Source organism: Felis catus, chromosome E2 (genome assembly GCF_018350175.1).
Source record: "Felis catus isolate Fca126 chromosome E2, F.catus_Fca126_mat1.0, whole genome shotgun sequence".
NCBI lineage: Eukaryota > Metazoa > Chordata > Mammalia > Carnivora > Felidae > Felis > Felis catus.
In genome coordinates, this window is record NC_058382.1 from 20,152,537 (window position 1) to 20,173,759 (window position 21,223).

The 21,223-nt window shown below is 43.5% G+C and overlaps 1 protein-coding gene, 1 long non-coding RNA gene and 1 pseudogene across 12 annotated transcripts in view; 1 reads left to right on the forward strand and 2 right to left on the reverse strand.

The window, feature by feature from the left end:
- TDRD12 (tudor domain containing 12) overlaps positions 1-10,150 on the reverse strand; it is a 72,229-nt gene extending 62,079 nt beyond the window's left edge. For 2 of the 10 annotated variants that reach the window (XM_019819621.3, XM_045046536.1), the window contains exons 1-2: positions 9,413-9,645; positions 1,595-1,753 (exon numbers count right to left, since the gene is read on the reverse strand). In XM_019819621.3, the coding sequence (XP_019675180.3) occupies positions 1,595-1,753; positions 9,413-9,436 (183 nt within the window). In that variant the 5' untranslated portion in view covers positions 9,437-9,645. Of the gene's footprint in view, positions 1-1,594; positions 1,754-8,900; positions 9,344-9,412; positions 9,649-10,054 lie in introns of those variants that run through there. The other 8 variants (XM_006941462.5, XM_045046533.1, XM_045046534.1 and 5 more) reach the window with 8 other exon arrangements.
- LOC123382323 lies at positions 9,773-21,187 on the forward strand. 2 transcript variants are annotated; one of them, XR_006590539.1, is made up of 3 exons: positions 9,773-10,484; positions 18,953-19,070; positions 19,412-21,187. It is a non-coding gene; the product is annotated as an uncharacterized LOC123382323 (long non-coding RNA). The 2 variants fall into 2 exon arrangements; XR_006590538.1 differs by having other exon boundaries at positions 9,773-9,960; positions 10,366-10,484; positions 18,953-21,187.
- LOC111558190 lies at positions 16,468-16,566 on the reverse strand (annotated as a pseudogene).
- Positions 21,188-21,223: the final 36 nt, after the last annotated feature.

Sequence of the window (21,223 nt, forward strand, 5' to 3'; positions counted from 1 at the left end):
AGAGCAGACTCGACTGCAACCCAGACAGGCAAACCAGATGCTGAGCACAGGCTCACAAAGGGCCCAACAAGGAAGACGTGATTGCTGCCCTCGGGAACTGAAGCTGGACACTAGGTGCAGCCATGTTGCAAGGGCTGGGTTCCCGGGAGCCTCACAGAATTCCCAAGTCAAAAGACTCCAGAGAAATCTTGCAAAAGGACGGAGAATATTTTTGTTTAACGCTGAGTTCAAAGCAACTTGTAGGAATGGTGGGAACACTTAACAGTTCACACAGCCGGTCGGCTTTGAACTGGTGACTTACAGGGCTTCCGCTAGCCCAAAGTGGGGTAACTTAAGCATCAAGAACAGGGATTACTACTGATGAATACGTTAAAAGCCAAGAGTTCAATACAGTACTTAAAAAATGAAAAGAAGGAGGGAAAAACAACATAAACCTCCGGACACCGCTGTAGACAACTGGGCACATCACGAGGTGGAACACTGGTAAGGGAAAGAATCAAGCAACTTTTCTACCTATCCAGTGCGATCGGTACTATTTCTGGGTAGCCAAACCATCTTAATAGGGGAGGGAAAGTTCTCTGCAGATGAATTCAGACTCATGAAGACAGAAGGAATGTGAAAACGACCTTTTTGCAAGCTTAACCAGAAGGACGGATTCGGGCCGTGCTGGTCACTGCACGGTGCTGCCACTCAAGGAAGAGCTGAGGGGAGCCCCCCACCCCGAGGGGGGGCTCAGGCTGTCACCATTGAATCTGCTGGTCTTCACCCAAAGTGATATTCGTTCCAAATTTAACACAGGATGAAGCTCTCAGCCCCAATCGTTCTGAGGGGGGTCGTAGGGAGTGACCCTAAATCCAATCAAAGCTTTATCTTTAACTACCAGTCCACATAAAACAGAGGGGATAGAGGGAAAGTTCACCACCACCACAAACAAGGAGGCACTTGGGCAATCCAAAATGTGGAATATTTTAAAAGGGCAACTGACTGGGTTTTGTTCCTTCAACAAGTCGATGGTATGGAGAAAAATAATAAATGTTATTACTGATGATTTCTTTGGAAGTGGGAAGGAATTCAAATTATTTCTAATAATCTTCTCTTGTCATACTATTAGAAAAATTCAAACTCTCCTGAAACATGACTGACGTGTAGAGAGAATCAGACAAGGCCTGGGAGCCAAAGTGGCAAGAAAGGAAGGAGGGGCCATGACATCAAGTAAGGAAAATAAACAGGCGTGAGTTGGTCAAAGTCATGAGCAACAAAAGGGAGTCATAGGCCCTAGACCGAAAACCCCATGCCCTCTTGCCTGAGGCCCCCACACCTGTGATGGAACTGGAATAACCCTCCAGTTCCCCGCCCCAGGAGGACCACCCAAAGCCTCAATTTTCGATGACATTTCATCTCCTGATGCCTCACATGAACCTTCTACAACGTCTGCTTTCCAGGACCAGCCTGAATCCTGTGCAGCCGGAAGAACCTAACACAAGGCAACGATAATAAGCAATTAAAATACTCTAAAAGCTTTTTATCGCCAAAACAGCAGACATTTCAAGTAGTATTTCAAGACTCAGTGCTTAAAGCAAATTGAGATACATACCTGCCCCTCTTCCAACATTAACGGCTTTGTTTCTATATCTTGACACATGCTATTATAGAAGTCATTCATGGCACTATTTAGTTTTTGATAATCAACTTCATGATCTAAAAAGGGACTACATCCTTTTATAATAACCCAGAAGCATCCTGGATCTTCAATCTGTAAAAATTTTAAAAGACAAACAAAACAATGCATGATTTAAAAGCAGAACCATAAAATAATAAACCTTAGAGGCATGATAACTGTTATGAACTTAAGTGATCTACCAAATTCTTGATGAGTACCTCTGTCTTAAATAGTCACACGAAAGGTAAAAGACAAAAGACAAAAAAGATACAGATCAACTCATCACACTGTATACCTCAAGCTTACACAATGTTATACGTCAATTATATTTCAATAAAACTGGAAAAAAAAGGTAGAAGATGCAAAGATAGAATTCTAAAACACATAAAAAAGAAAAATAAAAAACACATAACCAATAATATGTAATTTTTAATTACATGAGTCAAAAAGTAAACAGATCAAAGCCCTCAAACTCCTGTATTTAAGTATTTGTAATAAAATACAAAAGCAAGGTCCCAAATAATGTTCTCAATATTGTCTTTTGTAAGAAAGAGAAGGAAATACGAATATACGCATATTCTGCTCATATTAAAAGGAAGACAACAGATAAACCAGAACGAACACAAGTTATTACCTACAGGAAGCCAGCTTGTTATGTATCAGTGTTCTTGAAAACTAGGATTTTCATTGTTAGAAGACACAAATGTAAAATGAAAAGTTAACTTTGAATTGAAAGTATCAATAGGAACCCATGACTTTTTAAATGCACTTATTTCCTAAGTCTGCCTACTGAAAGGGCCTAAAAGCAATGCCATCCCAAGACTTTGGCTCCTAGGTAGCAGGTGGCAGAAGTACCGGTGTTCACTTTATTCTCTTTTTCTAAATGTTTGACTATTTTAATAGGAAATAGTTGGGAAAAAGAACAGCGGGCCATTCTGGCTCCCGTTCATGGCAGACTAATTTCCATGGACTAACCCCCCTGTAAGCAACAATGATAAGCCCTGGGAAAAGAAACACAAAATAACAATTTAAAGGCCCTGAACAGACTAGAAACAGAGGGACCAGCCGCTTGCAAAGCCGGGAGCCTTGGGTGGGTCTGGGTACAGCTTTCCAGCCCAGGCTGAGGGGCTGCAACACGGGCAGAAAGACAGTGTGGCTTGAGGAACCAGAGAAGGGAGTTTGCGGCTATGGGAGTAGCTGTTAAGTTTAGGGAGAAATTCTGAAAGAGCCACGCTGGGCAGAGCCAAGTCCTTGGCAAGCCTGCATCGCCCAGCTAAGACCCCTGCAGTCCAGAGAAAAGCAATCATTACAGGGTGGACAGAAGCACTACACCGTTTTAGCTGCTGCCCGTGAGAACTGCAAACTCTCGCATGCGACAGCCCCGGACCTCTGCACCTGGAGGCCGTGTCCTGAGGATGACCCCAGCCGCTCTATGACGCCTGGCCTGGGGAAGGAAGCTCAAGGCTGCCAGGAGAACTCACTGTCTGTTCCGGCCAGCTTCTCAGAGCCCCTCGGCCTCCCTTCCTGTGAGCATTCCCTAAAGAGGGCTTTCAGGTGCCAGCGCTTCCTGTCCCCTTGAGATGTGCATGCATCTCCCACTACTCAGGAGTCTCTCTCGAGGACCCGAAAGCCATTCCTGTGACATGGTATCACCCGGGAGGCAGGGACAGAAGCCGCCTTTCTCGGCTAGCAGCCACGCTGGCCTACTCACAGGACGCTGACCAGCCCTGTTGGTTTTCACCAGAGCCCCTCCCCTCCTCTTCCTCTGCCTTCCTTTACCATGCTGGGCCACCTCTGCCCTTCCGAGCTCCTTCGCTGCCAGCAGCCAAGGCTTTAACTACTGTCGGCCTTTGTCCCTGGCATCCATCACAGGAAAACAGTCTGCGGCACCAGTCCTGCCAAATTAAAGAGGCTTAGGATTGCACCGCAGGCCCTCCACAGAAACCCCCAGGTGCCAGGCCTGAGAATACAAGACCACGCTACCGGGCAAAGGAAATGTGCCCTACCGGCTTGCCCCAGGCCAACAGGTGCTTGAAAAGCGTAAACCAAGCCTCCCAGAGGCCAGATGTAGCAAGTGACTAAGGCACAGGTCAGCACTCTTTGCCATAACCACAATATCCAGGGACGCAATTACTAGACATGTAAAGACATGAACAGGTGGTTATGTGGCCAAGGAAAATAACAGTAAGAAGAAAGTGAACCCAAGGTTGCCCAGGTGTTGACATGAACTGGCAAGGACTTAAAAGCAGCTGTTATAAATATGCAGAACAACTTAGGGTTAAGCGGTTATACTGAGTTTGTTTTCCCAAGAGGAGAATCTCGTGTAAAAAAATGGAAACTTTAAAGTTTTACCCTTTGGAAAAGGTGAATTCCAGAACTAAAAAGTAAAACCTACAAAAAAAAAAAGTACTAGCGGTATATGGTCTCAACAACTATTCAACATCGTATAGTAAGATAAGAAAAAGGTTTTCAGGAAGATTAGAAATGAAGAAAGAAAACGGGTCTCTATTCACAAACGAGAACATCTACATAGAAAATCCTAAGGAATCTACCAAAAATAATGTCTGAACTAGTTAAGTGGCTATACCAAGGTTCCAGGGTACAAGGTCCAATATTGAATTCAACTGTATGTACATCATACTCCAGCAATGAAAACTGGAAATTTAACTTAAAGAAAAATAGTGCTATTTTCAACAGCACCAAAAGACAGGAATTACTTAGAAATGAATCTAACAAAATAACTACAAAACGTGTGTGGTGAAAGGTATACAAACTAATGAACTAGATCAAGGAAGACCTCTAATGCAGATATGTGGTGTTCATGGATTGTTAAAATGTCGATTTTCCCCTCAATGATCTATAAATACAACTCCATTCCATCAGGAATTGAGAAATTGATGAACTTACTATGAAATTCTTATTGGAAAGACAAAGGAACTAGAATGGCCCAAATAATTCTGGAAAATACCAACAGTGTTGGAAAACTCATAACATCTGATTTCCAGACTTACCATAAAGCTACAGTCATCAGGAAAGTGTGACACTGGAGAAAGCACAGACACAGCAACAGAACAGAAATACACTCACACATATATGATCAAATAATTTTCAATAATGGCACAAAAGCAATTTGCTGGAGAAAGGGTAGTTTTCTAACAAATGATACTAGAACAATTAGTTATCCATATGCACAAAAACGAACTTTGATCCATTCTTCCTATCAGATACAAAAATGAGCTCAGATGGATCATGTATCTACATGTAAAATATAAAACTGTAAAGTTTCTCAAAGAACACATGAGGGAGGGGCACCTGCGTGGTTCAATCAGTTAAGCATCCAACTCTTGGTTTCAGCTCAGGTCATGATCTTGAGTTTCGTAGGCTTGAGCCCTGCATCGGCGGGCTCCGCACTGACAATATGGAACCTGCTTGGGATTCTCTGTCTCCCTCTCTCTCTGCCCCTCCCGTGCCCTCTGTCTCCCTCAAGATGAATAAACTTAAAAAAAACTTGGGGGGGGGTGGTGCATGGGTGGCTCAGTCGGTTAAGCATCCAACTTTGGCTCAGGTCATGATCTCACGGTCTTGAGTTTGAGCCCCACATTGGGCTCTGGGCTGACAGCTCAGAGCCTGGAGCCTGCTTCAGATTCTGTGTCTCCCTCTCTCTGCTCCTCCCCGGCTCACGTTCTGCCTCTCTCTCTTCCAAAAATAAACATTAAAAAAAATTTTTTTTTATTTAAAAGAATACATGGGGGAAATTTTGTGAAATACACGGGGGCTGCCTAAAATCTTAGGCAAAGATTTCTTAGATATAACACCAAAAGTGTAATTTGTATGAACCAAAATTGATAAACTGGACTTAATCCAAATTAAAAACTAATGCTTTTTAAAAAAAATTTTTTTAACGTTTATTCATTTTTTGAGAGACAGAGAGAGACTGAGCATGAGCAAGGAGGGGCAGAGAGAGACACACAGAATCTGAAGCAGGCTCCAGCACAGAGTTGTTGTCAGCACAGAGCCCGACGTGGGGCTCAAACTCATGAGCGGTGAGATCACGATCTGAGCTGAAGTCGGACACTCAACCGACTAAGCCACCCAGGCGCCCCACTAATGCTTTTTTTTAACTTTTTATTTATTTATTTTGAGAGAAAGAGAGTGTACACAAGCAAGGAAGGGGCAGAGACAGACAGACAGACAGAGACCCAAGCCAGCTCCTCCCTGTCACCACAGAGCCCAACACAAGGTTCAATCGCACAAACTGTGAGATCATGTCCTGAGCCAAAATCAAGAGTTGGAAACTGAACCAAGCCCCCCAGGGACCCCTATAACTTCTGTTCTTTGAAAGATATTGTTTAAGACAAAGAAAAGCCATAAAATGGGAGAAAATATTTGCAAATCACATCCAAAAAAGAGCTTCATCCACCATATATAAACTCTAAAACTCAATAAGAAAACAACCAGTTAGAAAAATGGACAGATATGAACAGACACTTGACCCAAATAGATGGAAGGATGGCAAACAAGCACCTGAAAAGACGATTAACATACCATTTGTCATTAGAAAATGCACGTTAAAACCACAAAAAGATATCACTACACACTAAACATTACCAGAATGGCTGAAACTTATAAATAAAACTGACCATCTCACATGCTGGTGAGGATGCAGAGCAACTAGAACTCTTTTTTTTTTTTTTTTCCAAGATTTTATTTTTAAGTAATTTCTACATCCAACGTGGGGCTCGAACTCACAAATCCAAGATCAAGAGTCCCACGATCCACCAACTGAGCCAGCCAGACGCCACGCAACTAGAAATCTTGTACGTTGCTCATGGGAATGTAAGATGGTCCAGTTACTGCAGAAAATTTTCTCATGAAATTAAACAGACAAGTAATCCCAGCCTATTTGCCCATGAAATGAAACCCGTGTTCACACAAAAAGTTACATGTAAAGGTTACACCAGCTTTATTTATAATCTCCCCAAACTGGAAACAACTCAAGCAGCACCTTCAACTGGTGATGATGATACAAATTGTTGCATATCCATACAACGGACAACTACTCAGCAGTAAAAAGGTTAGACATTATGATTCATGCAACAACCCAGGGCAGGTCTCAAAGGCATTAGACTAAGTCAGAGAAGCCAGTCTCAGAGGCTACATCCTACTGCATGATTCCATGTGCACGTTTCCATTTTTACAACATTCTGGAAAAGGTGAAACAGGGAAGAAAAAGATCGGTGGCTGCAAAGGATTAGGAGTTCGGCAAAGAAATGACTACAAAGGAACATAAGGTAATGGGGGGTCGGGGGACTGCTGTCCATTGTGATTGTAGCAATTACAGGACTGTCTGCATTTTTCAAAATGTCACGGAATTCTAACTAGACTTCAAAATAAAACTTGAAAAAAAATGTCACAACTTCTACAGGAAAAATAATGTATTTTACTACATCTAAAATCATACCTCAATTTAAAATAGTTTATGGGTGGGGCGCCTGGGTGGCTCAGTCGGTTGAGTGTCCAACTTCAGCTCAGGACATGATCTCGAGGTCTGTGGGTTCAAGCCCTGCGTCGGGCTCATGTCGGGCTCTTTGCTGACAGCTCAAAGCTTGGAGCCTGCTTCCCATTCTGTCTCCCTCTCTCTCTGCCCCTCCCCCGCTCATGCTCTGTCTCTGTGTCAAAAATGAATAAACGTTTAAAAAAATTTTTTTTAAATAGTTTATGGGTTAAAAAAAAAGATGTGAAGCAAGTATGGCAAAATATTAAAAGATTTGAGAAAGCTCAGTGGTGGATGTCCAGGTGTTTGTGACTTTTAATACTTCTTTGTATGTCCAGAATATTCCCTAATAAAAACTTAGACTTTTAAACTACTTTTCACCACAAGTAATGATTTTAAGTTTCTTGTCCTCTGATGTAAGATCAGCTCTACAATATTTTTTACTAAAAATGCCCAAACAGAATCCTGAGGAAACAGACAAATCCGAATTGAAAGATATTTTACAAAGAAACTGCCCTTATTCTTCCTAAGTTTCCAGGACATCAAAGACACAAAAAAGCCAGGGAACTGACCTCAATGAGGCTAAGTTAAGACCATGACAATTAAATGCAATGAACAATTTTTGATTGGATCCTAAAACAGAGAAAACAAATTCTAGAAGACATCATTGGGACAACTGGAGAAATCTGAACATTGACTGTATTTTATAGTATTGTATCAATATTACACTTCTCCAGTGAAATAATAAAATCATGATTACGTAAGAGAAGCTCTTTGTTCGTAGAAAACATATATGTAAGTATTCAGAGTTCCCAACTAATTCTCAAATGGTTCAGCAAAAAAGAAAAGTTTTATATATACATATTTATTTTTTTAGTATTTATTTTTGAGAAAGAGAGAGAGTGGGAGAGGGGCAGAGTGAGGAGGAGACACAGAATCCAAAGCAGGCTCCAGGCTCTGAACTGTCAGCACAGAGCCCAACTCGGGGCTTGAACCCACTAACTGCGAGATCATGACCTGAGCCAAAGCCAGACACTTAACGGACTGAGCCACCCAGGCGCCCCTATACATACATATTTATAAAGAAATATACAAATGCAATAAAATGTTATTATTGAGTCCAGGTGTAGGGCATATGGTTATTCTCAACATAGTTTTTGTAACTTTTTTTTAAATTTTTTTTTTTAACGTTTATTTATTTTTGAGACAGAGAGAGACAGAGCATGAACGGGGGAGGGTCAGAGAGAGGGAGACACAGAATCTGAAACAGGCTCCAGGCCCCGAGCTGTCAGCACAGAGCCCGACGCGGGGCTCGAACTCACGGACCGCGAGATCATGACCTGAGCCGAAGTCGGCCGCTCAACCGACTGAGCCACCCAGGCACCCCTGTAACTTATTTTTATATTTGAAAATCTTCAAAAGATCACCTTCAGGAAATGTGCTTGGAAAAAAATTAAGGCAGGGCACCTAGATGGCTCAATCTGTTAAGCGTCCAACTTCGGCTCAGGTCATCATCTCACGGTTCATGGGTTCGAGCCCCGCGTCGGGCTCTGTGCTGACAGCTCAGAGCCCGGAGCCCTTTCAGATTCTGTGTCTCCCTCTGTCTGCCCCTCCGCTGCTTGCACTCCGTCTCTTGCATTGTCTCAAAAATAAACATAAAAAAAAAAAATTATAAACTCCTCCCTCCAAGTAACTTGTGAACACGCCATGACTTCACAGTCTCCTGCATCTCCAGCCAGCACTCACCTGAAATAGGAAATTGCAGCTGTCTGCAGGCCCGACCTCCCTTCAGCCCCCGCTCGGACAACAGGATCAGAACCCCGGGACGCACGCGTGGGAAGGGGCCGCCAGAGTCCCGCGGCGCGAGCGAACGGGTTTCTGCGTGGAGGGGTGGTTGCCACGAGGGGGCCCCAAGGTGGGGATCCGGCGGAAAGGACCCGTGTGGGAGGAGGGAACCGGCTGAGGGTCCACGTGGGAGAAGGGGTTACGGTCCGTCCCTCCCCCTAAGGTTCCAGATTTGGCAAATAGAGGACGCCCAGGAAAATCCGAATTCCGGACAAACAACTTTTTGCTCTGTGGCCCTAACAATGCAAGGGCACACTTGAACCGAAATCCCGTGCTATGTATCTGCAATCAGGGGTCCGGGATGCCATCCGGCAAGCCCACCCGAGGGTCCGAAGCCCCTGGCGGCCAGCCGGGCGGCCCCTCCGCGTGGAGAGGAAGGAAGGCCGGCCGGCAGGGGCTGGGCGCTCGCTCACCTTCAGCACCAGCACCTCGAGCATCTTCCCCGCGCCGCTGGCCGCCGGGGGACCGGCCCTGGGGAGACAAGCACCGTCGCGGCCGCGCCCTTTCCCGGATCTTCCCGTCACCACTCACAAGGAGGGCACGTTGGGGGCAAAACCCGAGGTAGGGCCAGCCTCCGCCCTCCGTGGGGAACACGGCCCGGCAGGTCCGTGCGCAGCGCACCACCTGAGACGCTCCGCACCCTCCCAGCCCACGCCGCCACGGGCGCGCTCCGTCCTCAGACACCGCGCCCCGAATCCCCGGCCGCGCAAGCCTCGAGGCTTCCAGAAAGCCGCGCTGCGCCAACGGCCGGGACAACGGACGGCCGCCAGGCGCACGGCGCCCACAGCGGCGGGGCGGGGCTGGGCCGCAGGGAAGAGTCGCGCAGGGGGCGCTCCGCGGGCCGGGCCCCTGGTCACGTGGTTCACTCCTCCCCACCCCGGCGTCCCACCCATCCCGAATCAGTTCGTGATTGTCTACCTGAAGGGGCCCCTGGACCCGCCTCCACCTCTAGGCCTTGAGGGTGAGGAAGAGGCTAGGCCCATCACTGATGGGGGGATGGGGGGGAGGGCGCTCCTGGCAACATCCCCTCCCCAGATCCCCTTCCCCCACTTCACCTCTTGCTTCGGGTTCCAGCTTTTCTCCCACCTGGCCCTTAACTGGCAGGGCTCCCCCAGACAGTCTCGCTGGCCATTCTAGTCACCACCAAAGGCTGCAAACTGCAGCCTCCTCTGGCCGGGTTCTCTTCCCCGCCCCCCACGTGTATTTGTGGTTAAGGCACCAAAGGGTTCTGTAAATTTTGAACACCTGGAGGCCTTGGTTTTCTCACCTGAAAATTGAGACTCAAAAGTAGATGAGGTCACACTATGTGAAATAAAGGGACACCCAAGAAGCACTCAGGGAGGATTGGGTTTTATTACTATCTCAGGAATCCCTCTCTAACACTTGAATAAGCCAATAAGAAGCAAAAAGAAGACCTTGAAAATCAAAGGAGCCACAGCTAAAATACATAAAAATTTAAAATGCCAGGCCTATGTGGTTTTACAGGTAAATTCTTTAATATCTTGATTGTGAAGAAACAAATTTTAAGCGGTGTCAAAAAGCATTAACTTGGTAGTAAGGGGAACCAACAAGATGGCAAAAAAATTGCACCAGTTTAGAGAGAGCGTGGCAATTGTGGGGCTGTGTTTTGGGGAAACAGAATGCTCACAAAAGCGTCCGGTTTTCAAAGTTTGTTAAATTTCACAAGGTCAAACAAGTTCATCTGCTGAAAGTGGCAGGCAGGGCAGGTGGAGAGTCAGGAGAAAGACACAGCTGCAAAGTGCACGAAGTTCAGCTGTTGCTGAACTGGGCTAACCAGGCCTCACCCGGAGTGGAGGTAACGGGCAGGACCAGTTCCCCTGAAAGCTCCCGACTTTGTCAAAAAGAGGTGTGAAGGGACAGTTCCCAACCCCCAAAGATACGGAGTACAGCTTTTTCCCAGTTCTTAGTGGGGAGTCAACATTTTTTTTTTTTTTTGGACTAGAAGCCATGCTACCACACAGTGTTTCCCAAACTTTTTCACAACACAGCTTACAGAAAATGGAAGTATTTGTCCATCACACTGGGACCAAGAGTCAAGATTGGTCTCACTGCCAATGAGAGCTCAGTGCCCTGGGGCTGAGCCACCTGGTTCCCTTGAGGCTGAAGGGAATCCGTATCTGTACCTGTAACCTATCTCCCCCCTCATCCCCACCAGCTAGTGAGAAGTACTGTTTCAGAAATTACTCCAAAATAGGGGCGCCTGGGTGGCTCAGTCGGTTGAGCGGCCGACTTTGGCTCAGGTCATGATCTCGAGGTCCGTGAGTTCAAGCCCCGCGTCGGGCTCTGTGCTGACAGCTCGGAGCCTGGAGCCTGTTTCGGATTCTGTGTCTCCCTCTCTCTGACCCTCCCCTGTTCATGCTCTGTCTCTCCTTGTCTCAAAAATAAATAAAATGTTAAAAAAAATTAAAAAAAGAAGAAACTACTCCAAAATAAATAAGTCATGGGTATGTAATGTACTGTATGGTGATTAGAGTTAATAATACCGTATTTCATATTTGAAAGTTGAGAGGCACCTGGGTGGCTCAGTCGATAAAGCATCTGTTAAGCTCAGGTCATGTTCTCACGGTTTGAGTTCAAGCCTCATCACGTTGGGCTCTCTGCTGTTAGCACAGAGCCTGCTTCAGACCTTTTGTATTCCTCTCTCTCTGACTCTCTCTCTCTGTCTCTCAAAAATAAAAATTAAAAAAAAAATTGTTTCTTAACCTGACAAAGATAACACAAAGAACTACAGACTAATCTCACTTATCAACATAGATACTGAAATCCCAAATAAAATGCTGCTAAGTCTGCACTTGCTTAGTTTTAAAATATTCTTGGGGCACCTGGGTGGCTCAGTCGGTCAAGCATCTGACTCTTGATCTTGGCACCGGTCATGATCTCACGGTTTGTGTGTTCAAGTCCCACGTTGGGGTCTGCCCTGACAGAGCAGAGCCTGCTTGGGATTCTCTCTTTCCCTCTCTCTGTCCCTCTCCACCCTCGAAATAAATAAATAAACTCTAAAAATAAAATATTCCCATCTTTTTTACAAAAAGCAATGAAAAACAAGTTCAGCCCAAAAGCTGCCTTAATCATTTGTCAGTTGATTTTTTTTTTTAGAAAAGTACTTTTTTGGTTTTATTTCTTACACATCTTGAATCAACTGAGAGAGAGTGGACATTATGATTATGGCATTCAACCCAAAGGTAGAAGCCTGATGCTTGCCCAGCATTTTCCCCAGACACCTGTTACCTTTCATGGACTTGGTCAGAGAATGTCTTGTTTGTGGTTCCCACTAGTATTATGTATCTATAACATTATCCTTATTTCTTATGTACTTTTTTAATTTTTAAAAAAAAATTTTAATGTTTATTTTTGACAGAGAGAGAGAGAGAGAGACAGAGCATGAGCAGGGGAGGGGCAGAGAGAGAGGAAGACACAGAATCCGACGCAGGCTCCAGGCTCTGTCAGCACAGAGCCTGACATGGGGCTCGAACCCACGATCTGCGAGATCATGAGCTGAGCCAAAGTCGGACACTTAACCAACTGAGCCACCCAGGAGGCCCTCTTAGGTATTTTTTAATAGCTCAGTGTTGTTATTCACTGCAAGAACATTCTCATATCTCCACTTTGAAGTGTACGCTATCAAACTAAATTAACCTTTGTCCCACTTAGTTTTGTATGTTGAATTCTACTTCATCTGATTAATACGCTGTAAGCTTTTCTTGTTTTCTCTTTTCACCTTTAGCCCTCCTGCAGAATTGTTTTAAACAACATAATCAGGTTTAAACATCATAATCAGGTTTCGTTGTTTTAGTTTTGTTGAGATCCAGTTGACATATAATCTTGTATAAATCTAAAGTGTGTAACATAATGATTTGACATATGTATGTATTACAAAATAATCACCACAGTAAGTTCAGTTAACATACATCATCTCACATAGTTATAATTTTTTTTCCTGGTGATGAGAACTTTTAAGATCTACTCTTTTAGCAACTTTCAAATACACAATATAGTTCACTGTACTCATCACATTGTATATTACATCCCTAGGACTTATTTATCTTATAACTGGAAGTTTGTACCACTTTCACTAATTCTTCCATCACCCACCACTCACCTTTGGCAACCAAAAATGGGATCTCTGTGTGTCTATGGGGGTGTTGTTGTTGTTGTTGTTTATATTCTACATAAAAGTGAGATCATACAATGTTTGTCTTTCTCTGTCTGATTTATTTCATTTAGCATAATGCCCTCAAGGTCCATCCATGTTTCACAAATGGTAGGATTTCCTTCTTTTTTATGGCTGAATAATATTCCACTATATATTTAACACTTAATGTAATTAAATATTTAACATGACATAATATATAATATATATTAGAACATAGACATTTACATATGAACATATGTGACTATAATCGTGCTCCGCGTTTTCTTTGTTCTTTTTTTTTTTTCACGTTTTCTTTGTTCTATGGACACTTAGGTTGTTTCCATCTTAGCTGTTGTAAGTAATGCTGCAATAAACATGCTTGTACAAATATCTTTTCGGGATAGTGATTTCATTTCCTTTTTTTAAGTTAATTCCTTAATGACCTGAGCTGACATTGAGAGTCAGACGCTTAACCAACTGAGCCACCCTGGCAACCCTCATTTCCCTTGGATATATATACCCGGAAGTGGGATTTCTGTACCATACAGTTCTATTTTTAAGTTTTCAGGGATCTCCATACTGTTTTCCTTAATGACTGTGCCAATTTACATTCCCACCAGTAGTGCACAGGGATTCCCTTTTCCCCACATCTTCACCGACACTTGTTATCTCTTGGGTTTTTTTATTTTTGTTTTTGCTTTTATAATAACCATTTCAACAGGTGTGAGGTGGTATCTCATTGTGGTTTTGATTTGTGCTTTCCTAATAATTACGGACGTTGAGCATTTTTTCATATGTGTGTTGGCCATCTGAATACAGTGTATCTTATATTTGGAAAAATGTCTATCCAGATCCTTTGTCCATGTTTCAACTGTATTTTTTATTGGCTGAGTTATAAGAGTTCCTTATGTATTTGGGATATTAACATTATCAGATATGTGGTTTGCCTTTTCATTCTGTTTCTTTTGCTGTGCAGAAGATTTTTAGTTTGATATAGTCCCTCTCGTCATTTATGTTGTTGCTTGTGCTCTGGGTGTCATACCCAAAAAATCATTGCCAAGACCCACGTCCGTAAGCTTTTTCTTTATGTTTTCTTTTAGGAATTTTATGGTTTCAGGTCTCACGCTAAAGTTTTTAATCCATTTTTAGTTAATTTCTGTGAGTGATGTAAGACAGAGGTCCAGTTTCATGCATTTCATGCATTTGAGTATCCAATTTTCCCAGCACCATTTATTGAAGCAATTATGTTTTCTCCGTTGACCATTCTTGACTCTCTTGTCAAATATTAGTCGACTATATATTCATGGGTTTGTTTCTGAGCTCTTGATTTTATTCCGTTGGTCTGATACATCTGTTTACATGCCAGTAAAATACCGTGTTGATAGCTTTGCAACATAGTTTGAAGTCGGGAAGTGTAATGCCTCCCCTTTTTTCTTTCCCAGGACTGCTTTTGCTATTTTGAGGTCTTTTGTATTCCCACATGAATTTTAAGATTATTTTTTCTATTTCTCTAAAAAATGTTATTGAAATTTTTATAGGGAGTGATTGAAGCTACAGATGGTTTGGAGTTATATGGACATTTTAACAATATTAATCCTTCCAATCCATGAACACAGGCTCTCTTTCCATTTGCATCTTCTTCAGTTTTCTTCATCAATGTCTTATAGTTTCCAGCGTAAAGATCTGTCTCCTCAGTGGTTTAAATTTTTTCCTAAGTACTTCATTGTTTTTGATGCTATTGAAAATGAAACTGTTGTATTTCTTTTTCAAATAATTTGTTTTAGTGTACAGAAATGCTACTGATTTTTGTATGTTCACTTTTAAATACTACAACTTTAGTGAATTCATCTATTATATCCAAGTTTTTCAGTGGAATAGTTAGGATTTTTTACATATACCTATATTTTCTATGTATATAAAATTATGTCACCTGCAAATAGAGATAATTTTACTTTGTCCTTTCCAATTCTAATGCCTTTTACTTCTTTTTCTTGCCTGATTGCTCCGGTTAGGACTTCAGGTACTATGTTGAATGGAAGTGGTGAAAGTGGGCACCCTTGTTTTGTCCTGATCTTAGAGGAAGATGTTTCAACCTTTCACCACTGAGTACGATGTTGGCTGTGGGCTTGTCATCTGTGGCTTTTATTATGTTGAGGTACATTCATTCCGTACCTAATTTATTGAGTTTTTATCATGAATGGATACTGAATTTTGTCAAGTGCTTTTCTCCATCTATTGCAATAATCATGTGGTTTTTTACTTTTTATTCTATTAGTATGATGCATTATATTTATTGATTTGCATATATGTTGAACCGTTCTTGCCTCCCAGGGTTGAATCCCACTTGCTCATGGTGTATGATCCTTTTAATGTGCTGCTGAAGTCCATTTGCTAGAATTTTGTTTAGAATTTTTGTATCTACTGTATATCTATCAGGGATATTACCCTGTAGTCTTTTCTTGTGGTGTCCTTATATGGCTTTGATATCAGGGCAATGCTAGCCTTATGACCTTGGGAGTATCCCCCCCTTCTTCAATTTTTGTAAGTATTTGAGAATTAGTGTTAATTCTTTAAATGTTTTGTAAAACTCACTAGTGAGGCCATCTGGTCCTGGGCTTTTCTTTTTGGGGAGGTTTTTGATTGCTGATTCAACTCATCCCTTATTGGTCTGTTCAGATTGTCTATTTCTTCCTGATTCAGTTTTTGTAGAGTGTATGTTTCTAGAAATGTTATCCAGTTCGTTATTTCCCTTGTTCTGCTAACTTTGGGCTTAGTTGGTTCTTTTCCTAATTAGGTTTTAATACACTTAATCTCAGTTTTTCCCTCTGAATAAAATTAACCCATTTTTGTGTATTGCCATGGTTGACCTTCATTCCTATTTGAATTGTTTTACTCTAAGCCTCCGGGTTTTGTTTCATTGCCACTCACACTGATTTCTGTCTTTTGCATTAGGGGTTATGCTTTGTTTTTGACTGATCTGAAAAGTGACAATTCTATTTTTAACTCTACTAGCTACTTTTGCATTTAAAAACACACAAGTATTTTTTTCAGTTTTTATTATTATTTTTTTTTTCCGAGAGAGAGCACGAGTGCACAAGCAGGGAAGGGGGCAGAGGGAGAGAGAGAAAGAGAAAGAATCCCAAGCAAGCTCCACGCTCAGTGCAGAGCCCCACGCGGGGCTTGATCCCACGACACTGGAATCACCACCTGAGCCAAAATCAAGAGTCGGACACTCAACTGAGAGCAACCCAGCCACCCCTGTAAGTTTTTATTTTAATCACCTGGTGCTCATCACAAGCGCACTCCTTAATCCACAAAAATATGGAACCCTTCATGAATTTGTGTGGTATCTTGCACAGGGGCCACTTGTCTGTATCGTTCCAAGTTGAGTACCCATGCTGCTGAAGCGAGCACCTACGCAGGTGTTTGTCACAAAGCTGCGGCTGTTGATTTCATCCTCTCCTGTTTTTTTCTCATTCCTCCCGTAGCCACTTCCTGTTTCAGATAACATAATCTGGGATTATTTAACCAAATTATTTTTATGAAAAAGGCATGTTTTTTGTTTCTTTTTTTTTAAACTTTTTTTTCAATGTTTATTTATTTTTGGGACAGAGAGAGACAAAGCAGAGAGGGAGGGGCAGAGAGAGAGGGAGACACAGAATCAGAAACAGGCTCCAGGCTCTGAGCCATCAGCCCAGAGGCTGACGCGGGGCTCGAACTCACGGACCGCGAGATCGTGACCTGGCTGAAGTCGGACGCTTAACCGACTGCGCCACCCAGGCGCCCCTTTTGTTTCTAAAATAGGTTAAAATATGAATTATTTTTAACGCAGTATTTTACAGACATATTATTCACACTTATCTCCTATATTTAATTGATTTTCACACTCACCATTTAGACTTCTACCACATCCTTCTACTTTAAAAGTTTTTATTTTGATTAATCTCTCACTCAGCCATAGTGTTTCTATCAAGTGAGTTTTTTTCAGAACAGATGGAATTTTCAGAGCCCAGATGTAAATGAAAATTTATCGGTGGCTTTCAAGCAATAGAATTATTGAGTACTTACATCCTTGTCCCCCACTCAGCATATCCTGTTATTCTGTGACACACACTCAGAAGCCTGATTCTCTGCCTTTGTGAGCAACCTTCTGTTTTTCTTCCTGAAAATCTGTGCATTATCTTTGAAATTCAATACTCATCCAGGTACTGGACAATTTCTGTTAATTTTCCTTTGGCTGCAGCAGGACCTTTTTATCTGAAGATCAACATTTTTCTTCCGCTCGAGGAAACTTTATTCTCTTCTCTAAATAAGGCTCTCCTAGGGGCACCTGGGTGGCTCAGTCGGTTGAGTGTCTGACTTCGGCTCAGGTCATGATCTCATGATTTGAGTTCCGGCCCCGCATTGGGCTCTGTGCTGACAGCTCAGAGCCTGGACCCTGCTTCGGTCCTGTGTCTCCCTCTCTCTCTGCTCCTCCCCCACTCATGCTCTCTCTCTCTCTCTCTCTCTCTCTCTCAAATATAAATAAAAACATTAAATAAATAAATAAGGCTTTTCTTCCCTTTGTCCTGGAATTTTCTTTTATTCATGCCAGTAATCCACATGTTGGGCGCCCATCTTCGTCTGTTTTCCTGAGGTGGTAGTAACAGAGAGACCCAAGAACATAGTTCAGAGATCCAGGTTTGCTTCAAGGCAACGACATGTGCAAAGATCCTGAGGTGGGAAAGAACTTTGAGTAAGTAAAGAAGACCTGACGGGAGTGTAGAAGGAGACGGGTGTATGAGATCAGAGAGAAAGGTGGGATCTTGCAGGCCACAGTGAATTTAGGTTTTAAGTGTGAAGAAAAGCCACTGAAGGGTTTTGATGAAGACGGTGACAGGACATGACTTACATTTCTATGCAAGAGCACTTTTCCAGTTCAATAGGAGAGAATGCATCATGAGGTTAAGAATGAAAACGGAGGGGGGGCATCCGAGTGGCTCGGTCGGTTAAGTGTCTGACTCTCGATTTTGGCTCAGGTCATGGTCTCACAGTTTATAAGTTCGAGCCCCGCATCAGACTCCATGCTGAGTGTGGAGCCTGCTTAGGATCCTCTCTCTTTTCTCTCTCTCTCTCTCTGCCCTTTCCCTGCTTGCACACACTCTCTCTGAAAATAAAAAAGAACACAATAAATCTCTAAAAAAAAAAAAAGAAAATGGAGAGACTGGCCCTTAACATTTGTTGCAGGGCTACTGTGGCTCAACTAAGGTGATGACAGTGCAGAGCACAGACGATGGGGATTCCAAGACAATTGGGGGCAATCGAATCAACAGGACTTGCTACTCACCTGGATATAGGAATAAAGGAGAAGGAGGACTTTTAGGAATATAGGATATAAGAGTAAAGGAAAAGAACGACTAATATTTTTGGCCTGAATAACTGGTAGGTTTCTGGTATAGGGAAGACTGCTGAGGGAACCTCCTTAAAAGGGAAAATTATAGGGGCGCCTGGGTGGCTCAGTCGGTTAAGCGTCCGACTTCGGCTCAGGTCGTGATCTCGCGGTCCGTGAGTTCAAGCCCCGCATCGGGCTCTGTGCTGACCGCTCAGAGCCTGGAGCCTGTTTCCGATTCTGTGTCTCCCTCTCTCTCTGACCCTCCCCCGTTCATGTTCTGTCTCTCTCTGTCTCAAAAATAAATAAACGTTAAAAAAAAAATTTAAATTAAAAAAAAAAAGGAAAATTATATAGGTTAGGAAACAAGCTTAATGGTTTTCACAGAGGGACCCCCAGATTAATGACTTATATTTTCTTTCACGTAACAAGCAAGAGGTGAGCAGTCCAAGCCTGGCAGGCAGTTATGCCCTACCGTCTGGCTTCTGTTTCTGGGTCCCAGGGAACTGCTTCAGTGGCCACAATGTCCAGCCAATGAGAAGGAAAAATAGTAAGTACAGGGCAAGCAATTTCCTTTTCAAAGGACAGCACCTGGAGGTTGTGACCTTGGGTGCTTAACCTCACCCAAGGACAGTAGAGAGTTTGAGAACAAGTCCTGAGAGGCTCTAACAGCTAAAGGTCAGTTAGAGGAGAAGAAGTTAAAGAGAAAAGACGAGTGGCTAAAGAGCGAGGAGGAAGTGGAAAACGCCAAAGTTGCAGACAAGTTAAAAACAAAATAGGGGTTTGAGAAGAAACAATAAAATAGCTACGTATGCCCAAATATGAGGGCCCTTCCCGCACAATTATCCCTCAGAAGCCCCCTTATATCTGAGCCCTTTGTGTCTCCCACAGTACAGCGCACTCTTACAAACAAAGAACCATGAGGACAAGCCATGTTAACCTGAAATACTGACGCCAGCCCAGTTTGGGATTCCCATGGAAGTTGTTCAAAGGAATCAGAAAAAAAATGTAGGTAGTGAAAATGAATACTGACTTAGTATTAATTCCTGAGTTTGTCCCTTCAGTTTCAAGAAACTGTATAGTATCGTAGAAAATGGGTTTTCCTGGCTGTGTCCCAAACAAGATGGCAGGCAGTAGGGATACGAGCATGGGCAGGAAGGGGACTTGAAGGAGGAGCCGTGGGGACAAGTGGTCAGCTTTCTGTTTCTGCATCTGAGGCCCAGGTAGCTTGAATACAGGAAGTAAGAGAGAGCATATGGTAAATGCCACATGCACTCACGAGCTAGGCTCTAAAACAACACTCTTTTTCAGTTCAGGAGGGTGGCCCTATTTTGTGCCGGGGCACTAGGGTATTGTGACAGCTGGAAGTCATGTGACAGTCTCCCAAAAGGCATCCTTGGAAAGGAGACAAAGGTTTCATTCAGATGAAAACGACAACAAAAATACATCTTTATGCGGAAAAGTTAACTCACGTTACTTGTCACATCTCCCCCAAAACACCCACTGAACCATGTAACTCCAAAAAGGGTGCAGGACTAGAAAGGTTGGGAAAGGCAGTGTCATGCAGTCTTTTGACCCTCCCCCCGCTGCCTAAGTATGGGCCTTGAGCCTGGAAGGCTTCCCTACTGAGGAAAGAGTCCTCACAGCCCGTGCTGGCCTCATCACCTTTGTGTGGGAATGTCTTTCCCTGTTTCAGACTCAACGTGTACTCCTTTGCTCTGCACAAGCGTGTGCATCAGATGACACCTGGCCAGCCCCATATTATATGCGTCCGCTGCAGCGAGATGGGGTCCTTCTGTAGCACAAGAGGCGTGCGTGCAGGTCACTTGCCCTGTGTTGGCTACAGAGAGAACACCTGTGGGCCATGGGGGACTGACGCACAGTACTGGAGCTGATTTTACTCTACTTCTTCTCTATGTGAATAGGGCATTATTCCATCCAATGCTTGGCTGTGTTGTGGTGTCCTCGGCGACTGGAATCCCCAGACGCAGTGGGCAGAACTGTTAGCTCTTCTGCTTTTGGCGATAGGTAATAGATGTCACTTGCTTAACAGAGAATCAGGTGCCACTCAGCTGCGGCGCGCGTCAGCTGTGTGGATCTGTCCTCAGTTTTCTAACCGGCAAAATAACGGTGTTCACGGAGTTCTCTTCCAGCTACATTCTGGTTCCTGTGAGAGTGAAAGAATATGATGCCCAAAGCCAAAGTCAGTAAGGAGGACTTTTGTAGGTGCAGGAGCCGGGGGAATGCTAACAGTATATGGTTCTCACAGTTTACATGTTAGAACCATTCACTGAAGAAAGACTTTCCTTTAGATCAGAGATTCTCAACCTTGGCCAGATGATTGCTGTGGACAGCTGTCCTATTTAGGGTAGGATATTTAGCCGCATCCCTGGCCTCTTCCCACTAGATGGTAGCAGCATCTCACTCTCAGTTGTGACCACCAAAAATGTTTCCAGATACGGCCAAATGTCTCCTGAAGAGCAAAAGTGGCCTCCCTGGATGGAGAACCACTTATCCAGATGGTTTCCTCTAGTCAAGGTTAAGTAATACAGGGGCACCTGGGTGGCTCAGTTGGTTACGTGTCTGAGTTTGACTCAGGTCATGATCTCTAAGTCTGTGAGTTCGAGCCCCGCATCGGGCTCTGTGCTGACAGCTCAGAGCCTGGAGCCTGCTTCCGATTCTGTGTCTCCCTCTCTCTCTCTG